The 18,320-nt window shown below is 44.8% G+C and overlaps 1 protein-coding gene across 8 annotated transcripts in view; it reads left to right on the top strand.

The window, feature by feature from the left end:
* Window positions 1-17,635: 17,635 nt before the first annotated feature.
* LOC139590311 (receptor-type tyrosine-protein phosphatase eta-like) overlaps window positions 17,636-18,320 on the top strand; it is a 74,427-nt gene continuing 73,742 nt past the window's right edge. For 6 of the 8 annotated variants that reach the window (XM_071427775.1, XM_071427779.1, XM_071427776.1 and 3 more), the window contains exon 1: window positions 17,639-18,049. In XM_071427775.1, the coding sequence (XP_071283876.1) occupies window positions 17,654-18,049 (396 nt within the window). In that variant the 5' untranslated portion in view covers window positions 17,639-17,653. Of the gene's footprint in view, window positions 18,050-18,320 lie in introns of all 8 variants that reach the window. The other 2 variants (XM_071427778.1, XM_071427781.1) reach the window with 2 other exon arrangements.

Here is an 18,320-nt window from a genome sequence, read left to right as displayed (position 1 = left end):
AGTTCCTCCCTCTCTTCCTTCTCTTCTCTTGAAAGAAAAATATGACCAGCTTTCTCTGCTTTAGGTTTTTAGGTAACCCTGGAATGACATGGCCAAATTCAGCCTATAAGCATGAAACATTTTGAAACATACTCATAGATGAGTGAGGAAGGAACCTAGAGAAGCCTCCTCAAATCTACTTGGCAAAAGCTTCTATTAGCTAGAACTGGGGGGAAACGGGAAGTTAGATCCTTCCCTCCTGATCACAGAGATCTGCAATGTGGCTGTCAACACCAGAGCTGATTTTCCACACATCCTGGAAAACCAGTGCAGAGAAAGAGGCCCTTTTAGGATAGCCAGGTACTTCCATCAGATGGGCTGCACTGTGCCACCAAGCTGCCTTTTTTCTTCATGGACAGTTAAAGTGACTTGTTCAGACAGACTCATCCCCATTACAGGTCCCTCTGCTTTGTCCCCTGCATCTCACCCCAGCTGCCTGCTGGTGCATGGTGGCTCTGAATACCACAGCATGTTCATGCTTGTGCAGGAGCAGACTGGGCTTTTCCCTCTTGGCTGTTGATGCTCAAGACAGAATGCATCCTGTGATGAAAGGAAATCATGCACAATGCAGTTCAAAGTAGCAAAACTGTTTGCTGAGCTGGCAGGAAATTTAATTTAGCACATGGGACTTTATCCTGCAAAGATTAAATATTCTTATTCAGATGAGAATGAAAACCTTGTGATTGCCTTATCAACTGAAACATGTGTAGGGCTTCCAGTAACCAAGCCATAAAAGCACTGATATAGTTGTGCACTTTACAAAGGTCTTCCTGGTCCTTCCTCTTTTCCTCTGAAAATGGTTTTGCTAAGGCAGGATGATTGCCTGTACTACTGGCATAACCTCACCCAATTTGCAGTCTACCATATTATCAGTACCAATTCAGCCCAACAGAGCCAAATGGATGAGGTGTAGACTAGGGAATATGAGATTAGGGCAGGCTGGTGTGATCCCTCTTTCTTGCTCTTTAGTTTCTTTTCTAAAAAATTCCCCAGGCTTACATCAAATGATTCTGGTATTTAAAAGTCTGATTTAACTTTTGAAGAAAGAAACATCTGTATTTTGCTTCTGGTTGAATTGTGTTCTTTCACACAGCAAAGTGTCAATGGCAGGGTCTAACCATGTAGATGCACTACAAACTCCTATATTTTCACACTCTGAGCTGCAGATTGGATGCTGCAGAAAACCTGCTGGCAAGACTCTGGGAAACCATTACTACATCTTTAGCATGGTGTTATTCTCTTTTCCTTTTCTTCCCAAGGGTCCTGCTGCTGGCCTAAATTGTAATTTAGAGGATATCAGGCTAACAGGAGGTCTGATGTCATCTCTCAGCCTCACTTGCCGCAGAGCACCAGCACCTGCCATGGCAGCAGAGCTGTCACCTGGTTGAGACCCAGTGTGGCCAGTCCTACCAAACTTGTCAAATCCAAGTAACCCAGCCCTGAAGTGGCACACCACAGTCCCTGGGATGCAAGGCTGGGACAATTTGTGCTCAAATGCAGGGACTCAGCTGTGGGACAGTTCACTCGAGCGAGGCTGATACCAGCAAGGCTCCTGAGACTCAAGAGCAGCAGAGTTGAGCAGAAAGAGAGCTCCCACTCACAGAGGTCCTCTTGGGGTCCTATGATGAGTGCTGTGGGTGTCTGTGCTCGAAATCCTCTTCCTGCCACTACCAAAGTGTGCTTATGTAGTAAGGACCTGTAGAATGCTGCTTCAGTAAAAGCCACCCCAGGAAGAAAATACAGAATTTTCTTAGCCACCTACTAAAAGGGAATATTAGTAATATTTATAGGAGTATTAAGAATAGCCATGTAATTTCTAGTTTTAACAAGAGATCAAACCATTTTTAGGGTGTCTTAGGAAGTCAGTCTGGCATAATTTTCCTGTTGGGAAGTTAGAGCAGCTTTTGTAGGCAATGTACAGAAAGCTGAGTGCTCTGCATTATAGTTCAGAAGATCAATAGATGCCTTTGTTCAGGGAACCTGATGTTCAGGGAACCTGATGTTAAAAGAAGAAATTTCTTGTTTATGTACTGCCTTGGCCGAAGAGTCCTGGCTGTTATTAATAAAAGTCTTTCCAGAGCACTCTGAGTGATCAGATTCCTGAACATCTTTCTATAAAACATTAGATAGAACAAAAATAGAGAAGAAAAAGAAACTGCTAAAGTCTGCCTTTCCACAGGTAATGTATCTTTGAGTAGGAATTTCAAAGTGGGTAGAGAACATGCTTCTGCTTGGCATGGAAATAAATAGTGGAAATAATAAAAAAATCAGGAAATATTCTTAGCTTATCAGTTCTATGGGTGTATTAGCAACTTAGATGAGAATAATTTTCATGATGAAAAGTTAACTGTGCATGTTTCTGAACTGTTATTGCAAAATAAGAGGAAGGGGGAAGTTTAATAACTACTGTTTTGGGTTGGGCTCCTTTCTGTGCTTTTACATATCTTTTAACAGCTGTGGGCAGGGGACCATGGAGCGGACATGTTTCTGTTCTCAAATGGAAAAAAATAACCTTCAGAAATTTTCATTGGACAATATTCAAAAACTAAGAACATTTAAATTTTTCCTCAGGCAAGAAGCCCTTTTACAAAAAGACAAATTGCAGGAACCACCCAAACAGACCAAAATTTTCAATAATTTTCTTTGTTTGAGGTTTGTTTTGACATAGGCTTCATTTTTACACTCAGCCTACTGAGTGTGAATTCACCCAATTTCACAATTTGGGCATGACCTCTTTCACACCCAACCTATTAAACTGCACTACATGAACAACTTCCAGATAATAAGAAAAATCAGTTAGCAAAATAATATTTTAAAGGAAGGTCGACACCTTGCAAATGTGGATGTATTAAAGTTGTGCTAATAAATGTTCAGGTTTGGCCTCCTATAGAAGAATATATTGCTTTTTCATAAGTTCTGGATGTGTGCAAGTCCCACTGGAGATGAGAACAGGTGCTACTTTGAAAGCCAAATTACTTTTCTAGAAACTTATATATGGATTCTGAGGTACAGATTTTCTTTCTAGAATGGACAAAGAAATGCTAGCTAAGCTCCTAATACATTTAAGACTTCTAAAAATCTTTTCTCATGGACTCAGAATTTAAATATGCAAATTCAAATTCTGCTTTGCTCATGAGTCCACACTGTTGCTGCCTCTCCATGACAGCTGATGTGTACTGGTGGGAAATGTTGAGCAAAACTCTAGTGTAGGCAATGCCAGAGAGGCTCATTCCTGGTTTTTTGGGAAGCACTTCAAGACAGCAGTGCAGTAGAGCATTTCTTTTGTGTATTATACTCAAGCCCAGATGCAGCCACATTGTCTTCAATGAATTGGTTAAATGATGCAAGTTAAAGAAAGAGCTGAGAGAATTCCGCCAGATCAGAGGCTCACAGGGCAAACAGTCAGACTCCGGCCAACTGGAGCTTTTTTCCTACACATTGGAAACCTCTGCTCCAGCTTTGATTCATTCTTTACCACCCTGTGGCGTCACACCACCTCTTCAGTTCCCAGAGCCTCCCCAGAAAGCATCAGATCTCTTTAGTGACTGAATTAGCTGTTTGTTTGCCCATGGCACAGTGCTGATGTTTCCAAAGTCCTCTTAGGAAGCCCTCCTTTGCATTATTTGGTGCCATGTAAAGGTCTTAATTTTTATCAAGGTTACTTATGGACACTGCATTTTTTGCTAATTCTTGCTAATTTCATCTGGCTGGGGCTGACACCAACTCTCTGCCTTGCCTGACCTCTTGTGAAGAGGAAGCAAGATGATGTTTTGTTGTTTTTTTCACAACTGGTCTCCAGAGGAGAAATTCCCAATTCAATCTGCAGTGCTCTGCAACACAATTCCCTCCTGACACCCTCTTCCAGCCTCTCTTTCCTGTAAGTTGCAAGGACTTCATTGAGCTGGAAGCCTCCCCTGGCATTGTACAGGCAGCAGACAGCAGTAATTTCACACAGCTCCTTCCTGACCTGACTGTGGCTCTGGAGACTTTGAATGGTTGAATGGGAATGGTTGGGGAGACTTTAAATGGGCTGGAGACCTGTGGAGGATGGGTGCAGTTGGAAAAACTGCCCAAAGCAAGGAAGTCAGATGTGCAAGGGAGACCAACAGCAGCATCAGTGTCAGCACTACTAAGTCATCTCCCTGTTGGAACCAAGCACAATAGTGACACTGCCCAGCCAATGCCTTCCCTGCAAAGAAGTGATTTATTTTTCACTCTCTGTAAGATATAGGTCTTCCTTTTTTTAAGCTCATGAAACCACCCTCTGTTTACTGAGTTCAGTTGCATTTAATCAACTTGTGTGTGTGTTATATCGCAGATGAGTTCCTTGGCATTTATGCAATGGGAAAAAATTCAGATGAGTAAACTCGTGTTTTATGACTCAGCAGACATCATCGCAGTCTCTGGCTCTCACATGATCTCTTTCTACAACCTTGGGCAAGCTCCTTAACCACTTACTGTGCCATCCCTAAACAATTTCCCTTATCTGTGTCTCCTATCCATCACCTCTGTGTTGCAAATGTTATCCTACGTATTTGTGTAGCACTCACCAGCAAAGAAATTTTGCTCCTGATAATCCCAAGGCATCACTGGGATTAACAGTAATGTCTGAGTAATCAACCACGCCATTTCCTCATCCTTGAACATGTCCTCTGGATGCCTTCCAAAAATTGCCAAACTAGAAACTAGAGCATTAATAACAATGTATCTCCTGTCATGTATTTTGGCTAAGGGCTCCAGAAATAGGGAACTTTCAATGCTGAAAGACTCAGCACAGATGCTGTGCCGGCAGGGAACAAGCACGCAAAGGGAGAATTGGAGCCATGAGCTGCCTTGCAGCTACTGCAAAGAGTGAAGCTCTATTTATTCACTCTAACTTTCTCTGTCTCATCTTCTTCCTGCCAGAATGTTGTGCATAGGTGACAGAACCCAGAAAAATACTCTTTGTTGCCTCCCATATGCTTATCAGGAGATACTTTTCTCAGGGGTCTGCCACCTGTAAGACGTTCCTAGGCACAGATCAAGGAAAGGGAAAGTGAAATGCTCCCTAAAGAGCAGCCTTTGGAGATGTTGCAACATATGAGTTACCATGAGGTTCCTCTACATCTATATCACCTGTAGGCAGAGTGCCACATCACCAAAAAGTAGTTCTGAAGTTCAGGAAAAGCTGACAGCAGCCATAGTAGTAGGTTTAAAAAATAAATAAATGCCAAAGGCAGGACTAAATGAGAGAACCCCTCCTTCTTAATCATTTTCAGGTGGGCCCAGTTTTGCCACTCAGAGGCAGCTGGGTAGGACTGGTCTCTTTTGGAGTACCCAAGGGCTATATAAGCATTTGTGTGGCAGTAGCTCCCTGTTTGATCTGCTCTCCCAAGCAGATGCTCTCCCGAGCAGCATCTCTGTAGCAAGAGCCAGTGGATTCCTCAGCACTGCAATGTCTCCTGCAGCGTGGGAGCTCCCACGATGTCCCATGGCAAGCTGCTAAGGTGAGTGGTGGGATAACTCTGCTTAGGAGGCAGCCTGGGGTGAGGAGACAAGGAGATAGCACAGGCCTTCCAGAGCCCTGCTCCAGTTGGAGAGGGTTTCTGTGGTCTGTTATGAAGTGCTGGATGTTTACATTTTGCTTTTCCTGTCAGAAGAAATAGTTCTGGCAAACAGCCAGCAAGCTATTTTTGGAAAACTATTTTCCTGGTAATTAAAAGCACCTGGGCAGACTTTCCTTGTCCAAACAGCACTGTCTGGCAAGGCCAAGCTTTTAGGGTCAGACCTGGAACAGCTTTAACAGTGGCAGGGACTCAAGAATTGATCCCCATTGAGCATTTCAATGGGAATCAATTTTGGCAAGCTTTGGTCCATGTCCCTGCACTTCATGGCATCCCATGCCTTTTGATGACTTTCACTTTCGCAAAGATTTTTTGCTTTTGTTTTTCAGTATCCATGCCATATCTCTCATATCTTCCCCATCAAAGTTCTGTCTTCCTCCTTGATTTTTTCTCCTGATTTTGCTACATCTGTGAGGTTAGTTTTGGCCCTTTGCACCGCATATAATCCTGGTCCATTTTCTTGTAGTCACAAAATTTCCCAATTTTCTGGGTATTTTTTCCTTCAGTTGCATTTCCTTTGGTCGTATCTCCATTCCAGAGTGGTTGTAAGTTTTCTTTTCTGTCTCCAGCATTTCAATGGGGATCAACTTTGGCAAGCTTTGGTCCATGCCCCTGCACTTCGTGGCATCCCATGCCTTTTGATGGCTTTCACTTTGGTGAAGATTTTTTTGGGGTTTTTTTGCTTTTGTTTTTCAGTATCCATGCCATGTCTCTCATATCTTCCCCATCAAAGTTGTGTCTTCCTCCTTGATTTTTTCCCCTCTGCTTTTGTAGAGTCTGTGATGTTAGTTTTGGCATATTTTGGCCCTTTGCACTGCACTTCACTTCCCCCCAGACCCTTTTCTTGTTGTCACCAAATGTGCCAATTTTCTGGTTTTTTGGTTTTTTTTTTTTCAGTTGCATTTCATTTGATCTTATCTCCTTTCCAGGGTGTTTGTAAGCCTTTCTTTTCTGTTCTGCAGGATTCAGTTTCCCTTCCAGGAATTGATTCTAGGTGTTTCTTCTTCACCTCATGCATCTTGGATGTTGATTTGCAACCCAAGTTACAGATGACAAAGGACTGAGTGAAAGTCTGTGGCCTCTAAAGTGTCAGAAGCTCCTCAAACCCCAGACTTTCCTTTTGGCTCTGCCAGGTGTTCAAAGATCATGAGAAGAGCTTATCGTGTGTTTTTTTTTGCCTCACTCCTCCCACCTTCTGGGTTATGATCCTTTAGGGAGCTTTTGAATCATTATTCAGGATCAAACCATATTTCATTTAAAATAAAAGCTTGGAGTCTTTCCCGCTTGTGACGCAAATGCAAGAGCTTCCGCAAAGAAAAAAACCACTGCCATGAAGTTGGCAGTCACACCATTAAAAGTGGTGCTGCTCTAGTCAAAGTGAAATTAAATCAAAGAAATTGAGATTATTTATAGTTGTCTGGCAGCAAGATCAGGCTTTGCACTGCATTTTGGCTGCTGCTACTTCTTTACTAGTCAGTGGGTGTCTCTTAGAGAATGCATCATGGCTGCCTACTGATGTCTGGGGAGGGCAGGGGGACTGGCAGGACCTCCTGAGAGTGAGATTATCTGTTGGCTAACAGCTGTGTTCCAGCTTCTTATGGCAGAGCCCAGGTGAGGCAGTAAAGCTCACAAGGCCAAAGCAAGTGCTGTAGCTGGTGGGATAGCAAGAGGGAACGTGGCCCACATATCCACATGGATAAATGAGTTACAGAAGTAACAGGACATGGATGGCAGGCTGCTGTGTCCAGAGAAGGAGGGCTGAGGAACAAGGGGAGGCAAACTAGGGAATCTTCTTGAAAGGAATAGCACCACCACTGACTGCTAAATAAATTCCTCACATCTTCTGTTTCTCTGCTAAAGCTCTTATTTTTCTTTTGCTTGTGCCTGTCTTAACTTCTTCCTCAGTCCATGCTTTTATACAGCACCAAGCTCCAGTGACACACATCAGAAAGATCAGTTCATACACAAAAGGGAAGGAGTTACTCCATTGAATCTTTAATCCTCTAAGGAAAAATCTAAATGATTTCTCTTATCTATAAGGCTTGTTTAGAAAATCAAAACTTCTAATGAGCATGCAGACAGCAATCAAGATTACTCTTCCTGTATCTTAAGACCTGGGCAAGTTAAAACCTGAGGACCTCTTGAGCAGGAGAACAGCAAATAAAATTTTGATAGTTAATCAGAATCTCTTGGCTACTCAAGTCAACATATTCATTTTTTTAACTTTAATTTTGAATCATCTACCTTAAGACAAAGATTTGCTGCATCATGGAGATACATACCCCTTGTAGAATCAGAACTGGCTTATAGACTAGGTAAGATTGATGCTGTAACAAATCATTTAAATTAGTTGTCGTTATCTCACCAAACCATATATTAATAGTAAAAGCAAGATCAAGTTCTGGTGAAGAAAAAATATGCTTTCTAGTAGAGAAACTTAATCAGTTTTATTCCCCAGATTAATTAAGTATGCTGGATATAGGAAATGAATTAATTTTGAAAATGCTCCATTATAATTCCCTCTGATAACCACTAAGAAGCAAAAGCACATCTTCCATTATCTCCTGCTTTCCTCAGCTACAGGAATTACAAATCATTCAAAAGGACACAGTGCTTTGAAACTACAAGACACCACCTGCCTGGGACCCAGGCAAGGCCGGTCACATTGCTGTAGTAGATGGGCTGGGTGAGTATTCCCATGACAATGATTTTTTTTCCCTCTATCTGTCATTGAGTGTCACTCTTAGAGTGCATTAGCACAAAGAAGCCACTAACTGAGAGTGAAGAGCTTAGTCCTGGCAGAAAGCCTCAGCAGTGTCTGCTCTGTCAAAGATGACAGCATAGTCTGACAGAAAGCCCATGCAATGTGCTTATGGCCTCTCCTGCAGTGCCTGCAGCCACACACTGAGTCCTACCACTGCTTAGTGCAGTAGTAGCAATGCTCCTTCAACAAGAAAAAAAAACCTAGTTTCAATGTTTCCTTGCTTTTGACCTCCTGATTTCATGTTCTGGACAGTTTGTTTGATTCCTGATCAGCTGCTTTAAGTCTTTATTTCATTGCTTTGGTATCACATGGAGGTATGAGTTCCACGGAGAAATAAGGCAGTAATTTTCTGCCATGCCCTTGATATGTGCTTCCCCCTCACCCTGCTCTTCTCCTGTTTCTATTCTCCCTGGGCACTGTTATTTCTCACCAAAAATGAGCAATTTTTCAGTGACACAGTTAATTTGAGCAAGTGTACTGCTGTAGAAGCACATGTAATATTTACCTGAAAGGAGTTACGTGCTTAATCTCTCAACTAGCAACAGAGATGACAGGTACAGCTCCTTTGCCAGGGACTTATGGGGACTAAAAGACTGCAAAGCCACATCACCTCTGGCAGAGAACATAGTCCATGGAGCCACTGCCCCTCTGCAAGGTGTGCTTTGGGTGACAAATGATTCCTTGTTTTCATAGCCTCTAAAGCTGTTGTAACATCTTACATCTGTATATATGTTTTCCTGGAGAGCAGAAGTGCTGTTCAGAACAGCCTGTTAAACTGAGGAATGACAGGTGGAAGCTTTGCACACACAAACTAATAACTCTAAAAGTAGTGTGCTGGTGCATCATTCTCATGCAAGAAGAACACAGGGAAATGGAATTATTTAATTCATTGTTTGATGTGTAGTTATTTCACTTACTAGAGTTTAGTGAACATTTGTTTAAAAGATTTTCCCAGTAGCATCAGAAGGCTGTATGGCACTGACTGGGTTGAAGTGCTAGATGGAAAGGAGTTAGTTTGAAAAATAGATATTTAAAAAAATGTTACCAAAACCCAGAACCTGGGATTTTTGAAAAGGGCGTATCAAGCTAGGCAATTGGCTCTCAATGAGAGTTGAAGGGCCAGCACAAGAATTTGGCCAGCTAAGCCTCAGCATGTCTTAAAGGATGTTCAGGGCTGTGGTGCCACAGTAAATAGCAGGCTGTTGCCAAAACACCATTTCCAGTCAGACAGGACAAGTAAACCAATAAAGATCAGAGCACATCACCAGGCATTAGAATTCCAAGTGCAGGGATGCAAATTCAGAGCCAAGGAGCTCAGCCATGCTAGCTGGGATGTGAACTGATAATTTTTGATGTCAGCTTTTGTTTTCTTCCCAGGCAAATGTCTTCCTAACCTTCTTGCCATCTTGCTGTTTAAGCTAAGGGTTGTTGCCAAGCTGCTTGAAACCATCCCAATTCAACTACAGTGGTTTGAGCACAGCAAGTAGGACCTGATATCCACCAAGAGAAGCCTTAAGATATCTTTCTGATGTACAGTGATGGATACAAGCACTTCAGGGATTCAGTCTCACCTCTTCCTTTTTGCCTCTTTGCTTCCTGTCATTTTTTGCACACCTTTGTAGAAAGGAGATGTTTACCTTAAAGCAGGCATTTGTGCAGAAAATACTGGTTATGTGTAGAACAGGCCAGTTGCATTCCAGCCAGTAGTTTTATTGCTCAGAAAACTGCTTCTCCCACTTTTATGGTATTGCCAAATGTACATTGCCATGAAAATAGTTCATGCTTCAGTACCATCTGTTGAACAAGCACAAGATGATGTGCCTCTATTTTAGGAGCAATCTCTGCAATGGACCAGAAGTTAAATGACCCTGAAGATGCTAATTGCTCTCCTAGGATGTCCAGAAGCAGCCAGTTCCTGATATAGTTGACATGCATCACACTTGGAAGACTTCTGCATCATTTCTCCACATTATTACTTATGGGGAGAAGGGCAGGGTTAGGGGTAGGGTTTTGCCAATAAGCAAAACATTATAAATGCTCAGCATTCAAACTGCTCCACCCTCCCACCACAATTTGTAATGTCAGAAGAAAGGGAAAAGGAGGCTGACCCATTTTGTCAAAGAATTTTGGTAGATTTAATTTTTAATTTTTTTTTTTCCTTCTTTAATGGATATCTGTCACATTGGGATTTCAGCAGTCATCTAGGACTCTGGAATGGCAATCCTCTGATGTGGAAATCTTGGATCTTGGTGCTGTTTAAGCATTGGTATTTTTGCAAGTGGTGTCACAACCATGGTATTTCTGACAAATTTCTTAAGGTTTCAGTGCTTAAAGATGGCAGGGTGTGTTGTGGGAGATTGTGGCAGATGGGGCCTCTGGACAACATAGTGTATCCAGCCACTCCCTTTTCTGATGCCCTTGACAGAGGTTGCCTGTGGTGCACACACCTGCTGGCTTCCAGGAGGCAGGTGATTTCACTCATTATCAAGGGCAGACTCAGCTGTTGTAATGTTTTGTAGCACCAAGGTTAGCTTGGTGTTATTTCATTTGGATTATATGGTGTCAGTTATGGGACTTAAATAGTAATTGAAAGTGATTCTGCTGGAACTTTATATGCTGAGAAAAATTTATGCCTTCCTTTTGTGAGCTTGGAGACAAGGACAAAAAAAAACCTGGCAGATGGAGAAATGTTTCTGCCAGATTCTGGTATTTCCCAGAATCCTGACAGTCACTGTTTCCTTGCTCTCCATGCTACCTCAGAGCTCTAGCTCCTATGTGGGGCAGCTGAGCTATGGCTGTGGCCTCTGGTAATATGGCAGGGACTGTCCATACTGAGCAGGCCTTTCCTCTTGCCCGTTCTGCAAGTCTGAGTAAAACTCTGATGTATATTTATTGTGCTAGAGCCCTTTACAACCATGACATTACTCCTGGCTGAATCCAAGTGATTGCATGGGACCTTACACTGGTGAGACAGGCTGCAGGACCACAACTTCTTTCCTACTGGAACAGAGTCCATTCATTCCTGTGTAGAAGATGACCTGTTTAAAAGGCTGGTGTCTGTTTGAACTCAAATCACTTACAAAAAGATTGTGTGCTAGAAGTAGCTCAAGTGCTGTAGAATTGTGCATCTGCTGTTGGAAGGGATCCCAAACATGGATCCCAAGAAATCCAACTCCTGGCCCTGAGCAGAACTCCCAAAGTCACACCATGTGCATTGTCTAAACTCTGTCAGGCTTGCTGCTGTGACCACCTCCATGGGGAGCCTGTTCCAGTGCCCAACCTCTGAGTGAAGAACCTTTTCCTGAACCTAAACCCATCCTGACTCAGCTTCAGGCCATTGGGTCCTGTCACAGAGAAGAGATCAGTGTCTGCCCTTCCTCTTCCCCTCAGGAGGAAGTTGTAATTCCAATGACGTCTCCCCTCAGCCTCCTCTTCCTCAGGCTGAATGGACCAAGTGACCTCAGCTGCTCCTCATCCAGCTTCACCTCCAGGCCCTCTGCCACCTTCAAAGCCCTTCTTTAGATGCTTTCTAATACCCCTCTACCTTTCTTATATTGTAGCAGCCAAAACTGCACACAGGGCTCGAGGTGAGGCCACAGCAGTGCAGAGCAGAGCAGGACAATCACCTCACTTCACCTCGCCTCCTCTGACAGGCTGCTGATGCTGAGCCTGAGGCATCCCAGGACACGGCTGGCCCTCGTGGCTGCCAGGGCAGCTGACTCAATGCTTTGGAGTGTGCTAGTCTGTGTGGTTTTAATGCATATTTTCCCTTCAATTACTATGTGGAATAGATCCTCCCACTCACCTGTCTTCCCACACAAAGGAAGTTGGCCACTGAGTGAACTTAAGAGATTGAAGGCATTACCCATTTCCAAAAAGTAATTTTCAGCTATGGCACTTTATAGTCCTTTTGAAAGTTGTGTAAAAAAAAAAGGGAACAAAAAAAATTTTTTTCCATTTCTCTTCGCTGGCCCCCCAACAAAAAATCTTCTCCCCCTCAGTCAAAATAAAACCATCCCAGAAGTCAGTTTAACTTCCCTCTTGTTGTAAGAAGTGACAGGTTTTCTTTGAATATCCTGTTTTACCCTCAATCTGAAAGATGTCTCTGCTAGCAGCTCAATGCACTTTTAATTTCTTGTGATGAAAAAATAAAAAATGACTGTTTAGGAGTTAAAATACTTCCCAGCGGTCCCCAGCCACTACTCCCTGCAGCTACAGGCTGTGGAGGGCTTGTACCAGCAGAAACCGGGCTAGAGCCACATCCAACATTGGAAACATTCCTGCACAATGGTAGGACCATCTGAGTCTGAACATGAAATACTGTCTTGAGCACTTCAACCCTGACCTTGACAGAGGCAGAAAAGAGGTTTAAAAATTGATACCAGGTGAGGCATTTGGCCACTCACTGTTTTTTCACCAAAACTGCTGCTTTCACCAAAACTGAGGTTAGTGTAGCATTCCTCTGTTGCACTTGTAGTTCTGCTTGAGAGTTGTTCCCAAAAGACTCATCTCTGGGTTTGCTTGTACATGGAAGCCTGGAGCACCCTGTGAAGGTCTGAGGAGGTGTGAGTAAGAGCCAGAGCAATGTCAGCCAAAAAGAGCACCGTAGCTCAGGGCACTGAGCAACGATGGACAGGACAGAAGTTAATTTGGAGTTCTGTGTGGGTCACAGATGTCCTATAATGTCTGAATCTGAGGACTTGCAAGGGAAAGCAAAGCCAGAGCAGATCTCAGACCTTGGTCTGAAATCACAGCAGAGAGCCTTCCTCCTTTGTGAATGACAATAGTAACACACCCTGTTACATGTTACTGTCTTGCTGAGGCAGCAGGCCACATGCTAATACATCTGTTTCTTATATTGCTATATGCTTATGCTTTGCACTGTTTTGGCTGTAAACAGTAGTCAAGGAATGCTGTATTTGCCCAGTCAGTGATGAATCCACCCAACCCAGTATCCTGTCCCCAGCAGTGGCGTTAGGAGATTCTGTTCAGGAAGAGCAAACAAACCTGACTGCTCTCTGAGGACCATTCCCAGCATCCAAACATTACAGACTCATCTCTGCCTTCTCCCTGGTTATGGACATATTGTCCATGAATGTGTCCATGAAGTTTTGGAACTGCTCATACTCTTTGCCTTTAAAACCTGCTGTGACTACATATTTCACAAGCTCATTGCCCGCCATGTACAAAAGCACTTAATTACGACTGTTAAATTGGATTTAGTGAACATGTTTTTCATTCATCTTATTTCCAGGGAGCTTTCTTCTCTCCTAACTGAAAACTGTCATCTTTTTAAGGGTCCCTTGATAAGACAGCTGCACCATCACTCACATTTCCTTACCTGCCCTTCTTGGTACCTTCCCTCAGTCCATTCTGTCCCTCTTGCAATGCTGAGAGCAGTGACAAGCCTCAGCCAGGACGTGGGTGCACCTGGGTTTTACACATTGGCAAAACCATGCTCTCTGCATTGTCCTCAACTCCCTTCCTGACCATGTTCAACAATTGGATACTTCTTCTGGCTGACAATGCACATTGAGCTGATGAATGAAACTGGGAATAATTAATGAGAATACACTATTGTGATCAAGGCTGGCTGTGATATGCAGTTAAATATGACCATTCTGATTTTTTTTTTCTTTTTTAAACCACATTCTATTAGCAGTCCTAGTGAAAGACAAGTATAACCAGCCAGGATAACTGCTCCAAATTGAACAACTTTGGATCCCTATATTTTTGCAGTCTTCCAATACTGCCCAGAGAATTAGTAGTATTCCTTATGGTGTAAACTGGAGCACGCATTGGTAATATGCACATTCTTCCTGACTTGTGTGCAGGGGCCCAACATGACTTAAACTAAGATCTCTTTTGAAAACTTGATCATAAGGATGGGGAATAACTTCTTTCTGACACTTCCATTTGAAGAGGTTTTATGACTCAGATGCACAAATTAACTTTCAGTGAATTAAAAAGTAGAAGCTTTAGCCCAGAAGCAACACCTACCCAGTTTCATAAGCCTGTCACACATATAGCTTTAATAAGAGCCTGTCAAATAAACAAAACTCACCTATAGAAACAATTAGGCAGTAGCAGTAGTAATTCAGGAAATTTCCAGCAGGTTAGTAACAAGCTGTGAAGAGCCTGTGGCCTGAAATGCAACCTTGAGCCTCTTATTCCTAGGAAATTGTTTGTGTTGTGATGGTTATTGCTGCTGAACAATTAGCACCTGGAAGAGCTTTAAAAAATTTGGGTTTTAATTTCTCTTTTCCGTTTTCAGCACGTGAAGGCTCCAGCTCTGGCCTGAATCACAGCTCTCTGAGATCCATCTCTTCCCTGAGGTGTGCATGGGTAGCAGTGAAGCAGAGCGTGCTATAAGGGGCAGGAGCATTGATCGAAGGAAGCAATCAGGTGTACATGTGATTCTTTCTCCATGGAGCTCTCAAAATCTAATCAGAAAAGCTTTTTTAGAACCCTCCTCCCTGAATTCTAAGCAGTCTAGAGGACACAAATATTTCTTTAGAATCTGTACATAAGAAAAAAAAAAAAGCTTGATTGCTACCTGTGGGGATTTTTTCCCCCAATGAATTAAACAGAAATTGCATTTCTGTTTTAGGCTACAAAATAATTACACTTTTTAGTGCCTGATGTTTCTTGACACTTTTTTCCCCTTTTCTTGTGGCCACCTTCAGCACATCTGAGTATTTTCAAATGTTTATGAATCTTCATAGTTCACTCCTCTGTCCTACAGAGTCCCTGATAGTTGGAGGGTAGGTACTTCCCAACACCCCAGAAATGTCTCTGGAAAGGAGTTAGTTTTTTCCTTGAGGTCTGGTAAGAGTCAGTCAGAGAGACACCCTGAAACAGTAACAAACCCAGGCTCTCTGTGTGCCAGTTGAAGCCACTGTGCGGAAATCCTGCAGATGACATTAGTTATGGTTGCAATTAAAGATATGCCATAAAGGTAATTATTTACTACAATCCTAGAAATATTCTACTTAGAGTCTCTACAAGCAAATTTAATGCACTTCTCTACTATTTTGGATGCTCCAGAAATGAGACTGTGTCCCAGAACTTCATAGGCCTCCTGGTTCAGGTACTGGACATACAAGTAGTCATACAACATAGACTCAGCCACAAGTGTTAATGAGAAAGTAATTAATTAGAGAGTCCGTGTAGTTTGTATTTGAAAAGCTCCACCAGTCATACCAGGTTCAGACAGACGTGGTGTGGTGAAAGGAGTTCAGCTTCCTGTAATAGTGATGTAGCTACTCAGTTGGCTCTCTGGAGCAAAGAATTTATGTAGCCTAAGAAATATAATGTCTTTTGCTTCTAAATTGGGTTCTGTGGCCTCTTCATTGAAGAAGAATGAGTGAACTTAAAAGTCCAAGGATGTCTGGAGCTGGAAACATCGGCTTGGAGACACTCAAAACTTTAACAGGTGTGAATCCTACTTCTTGCTTTCTCGCTGCATTTTAATTTTTTTTTCTTTCATTTAATTTTCTCTTTCAGAGCAGGCTGCTATTACTGCTGACATCAGTGAAGAGATTGCCACTGAATTTCAATGGCAACTGGATTAGTTACCAGGCTTTTGTCCTGGAAAGGTATGTAATTAAAAAAAGCCACACTTCCTACTGGGCTGGAGCCAGGGATGACCAAGTGTGCTTGCTCAAGTGCAGCTGTGGCACTTTAGGGGCAGCCCAGACAATGGAACCCAGTCTGGCCAGAAGCTGCAGTTTGGCAGCTTAGGCCCATTGGGGGTCTGCCCAGGCACGGGGAGCAGCAACAGGGAATTTATTTTGAGTCACAGCTGTAATTTCCAAATGGCAGGGTTTGATCTGCAGCAGTGATGTCAGCATAACAACTTCACAGCAGCCAGTGAGACTTCTGTCAGGTGTGTGGTTTACCAGGAAGAGTCTTCAGCTGGAAAACAATTCTCAAGTGCTTTGCACTGAATGGAAAGTGTAAAAAGTTTTATTCGTGTTTTTTGTATAGTGTTTATTACTTCATTTCAGTACTTCCTAACCTTAAAAAAAAAATACCCAAAACAACCCTTTTCTGAAGTAATTCTCTATTTCCTACAAATATTACTGACATGAAGTGATGCTTTTATAATGTCTACCTCCAGCTGTAGGTCTAAGCCTCCCAAAAAAGGTTTGTGTGTGCCCTTACAGAATGATAGAACAATTTGGTTTTGAAGGGATGTTTAAAGGTGATCTAGTCCAGCTGCCCTATGATAAGCAGGAACATCTCCAACTCCATCAGGTTGCTCAGAGCCCCACCCAATATGCCCTTTGACATCTCCAGGGATTGTTCGTCTACAACTGTCCTCTGCAACCTGTTCCAGTGATTCACCACCCTCACGGTAAAACTTTTCTTCCTTATATCTAGTCTGAATTGTGACTGTCTTTTAGTTTAGAACAACTCCTTCTTGTCCTATAAAAAGGGACCATGCTAAAAAGTCTGTCCCCATCTTTCTTAAAAGCTCCCTTTCAGTACTGAGAGGCTCTAATACTGTTTCCCAGGAGCCTTCTCTTTTCCAGAGAACAACCCCAATGTCCTTATTCTTGTGAATTTTCCCATGAACTCCCATGGAAATAGTTGCTTCCGTAATGCTATGCATATGTTTTGAGGGCTCAGAAAAGACAGGGAAATGACAAACATATGAGCTCAAAACTTCTGAGAAAATGAGGACTGCCAGTGTTTCCGTAGTTAAAGATATGCTCTGTAAACTGCCCCTGCCTCCCCTTTCCCTTATCCAAGATGAATGAAATGCGGAACACTTCACTGAGCCTGGGAAGTAAGTTAAGGTTATAGAAGTGATTGCGTTTGATGATGTCACGTCCCTTTTGATGACATGGATAAAACATGTCCAAACCCGTGCCTGGAGCGGGATGAGACTTTCTTGGGGGACTCTTTGGGGATGAAAAATGGTGCACCAAGCAGAGCCCCTCACTGCGGCAAACCCCCGGCGGGGTAAAGGGCGCCCCTTACCCCGCCGGGGCCGCGTGTGGCGGCGGGCGGCGCAGCGCTCGCCTCCGGCCGGCGGCGGGGCGGGCAGCGGAGCCCCCGGGGCCGGGTTAACCTCGCCTTACCCCTGACCCTTCCGCGGATTGCCCGCCCCCGAGCACCGTGCCAGGGCCGCCCGGGCGCGCCCGCGGCGCCGCTCCCTCCGCGGTGCCGACGGAGACCGGGAAACTTTCGGAGAAAGCCACTTCCTCACCCGGCCCGGCCCGGCGGGGGGAGATGTCAGATGCCGGCAGGGAGAGAGGGAGGGGGAAGGCGGGGAAGCCGCAGCCCCTCCGCCCGCTGCCAGACGGCCATTGAAGCCGCGGGCGGGAGGCGGCGAGGAGCGGCGGCGCACGGAGGGCACCGGCCCGGCTCTCGGCGGGCGCTGCCCCGCTCGCCCCCTCACTCCGCCCCGCGCAGGGCTTCCCCGCGGCCCCGTCCCCCCGCCTCTCGCAGGGCGGGGCGCGGGGGAGGGCCGGGACGCCGGGCGGTGCGGGGCTCAGCCCGGCCATGTCTCCGGGGGCGGCGGCGTCGGGCTGAGCGGCCGTGCGCGCAGCGGGGAGCGCTCTCCGCCACCATGAGCCGGCTGCCCCTGCCCTGCCTCCTGCTGCTGCTGCCGCCGCTGCTGCTGCCGGCCGAGGTGAGACCGAGCTGCGGGAGGCGGGGGGCTGCCGCACCTGCCCCCGGCGCGGCTCGGCAGGGCAGGTGTGCGGCCGGGCTCGGGCTTTGTCCCGCAGCGGCTCCGCCGGTGCCGCCCGCGGAGGGGAGGGCAGGGGAGGCTGGGGCCGCGGTGTGGCCCGGCCGGGGCGTTGCTCACCTGGGGCGGGATCCCCGCGGCCTCCCCCTGCCCCCCGCCCGGCTGTGCTGGGGTTTAACCCGGCGGGGCAGCCGCGTGGCTCCTTTCGGGGCAT

Source organism: Agelaius tricolor, unplaced genomic scaffold (genome assembly GCF_023055355.1).
Source record: "Agelaius tricolor isolate 1412-34295 unplaced genomic scaffold, bAgeTri1.0.p SCAF_5, whole genome shotgun sequence".
Lineage (NCBI taxonomy): Eukaryota > Metazoa > Chordata > Aves > Passeriformes > Icteridae > Agelaius > Agelaius tricolor.
Note: the sequence above shows the minus strand (reverse complement) of the source record. Positions and strands in the feature narration are given on the sequence as shown.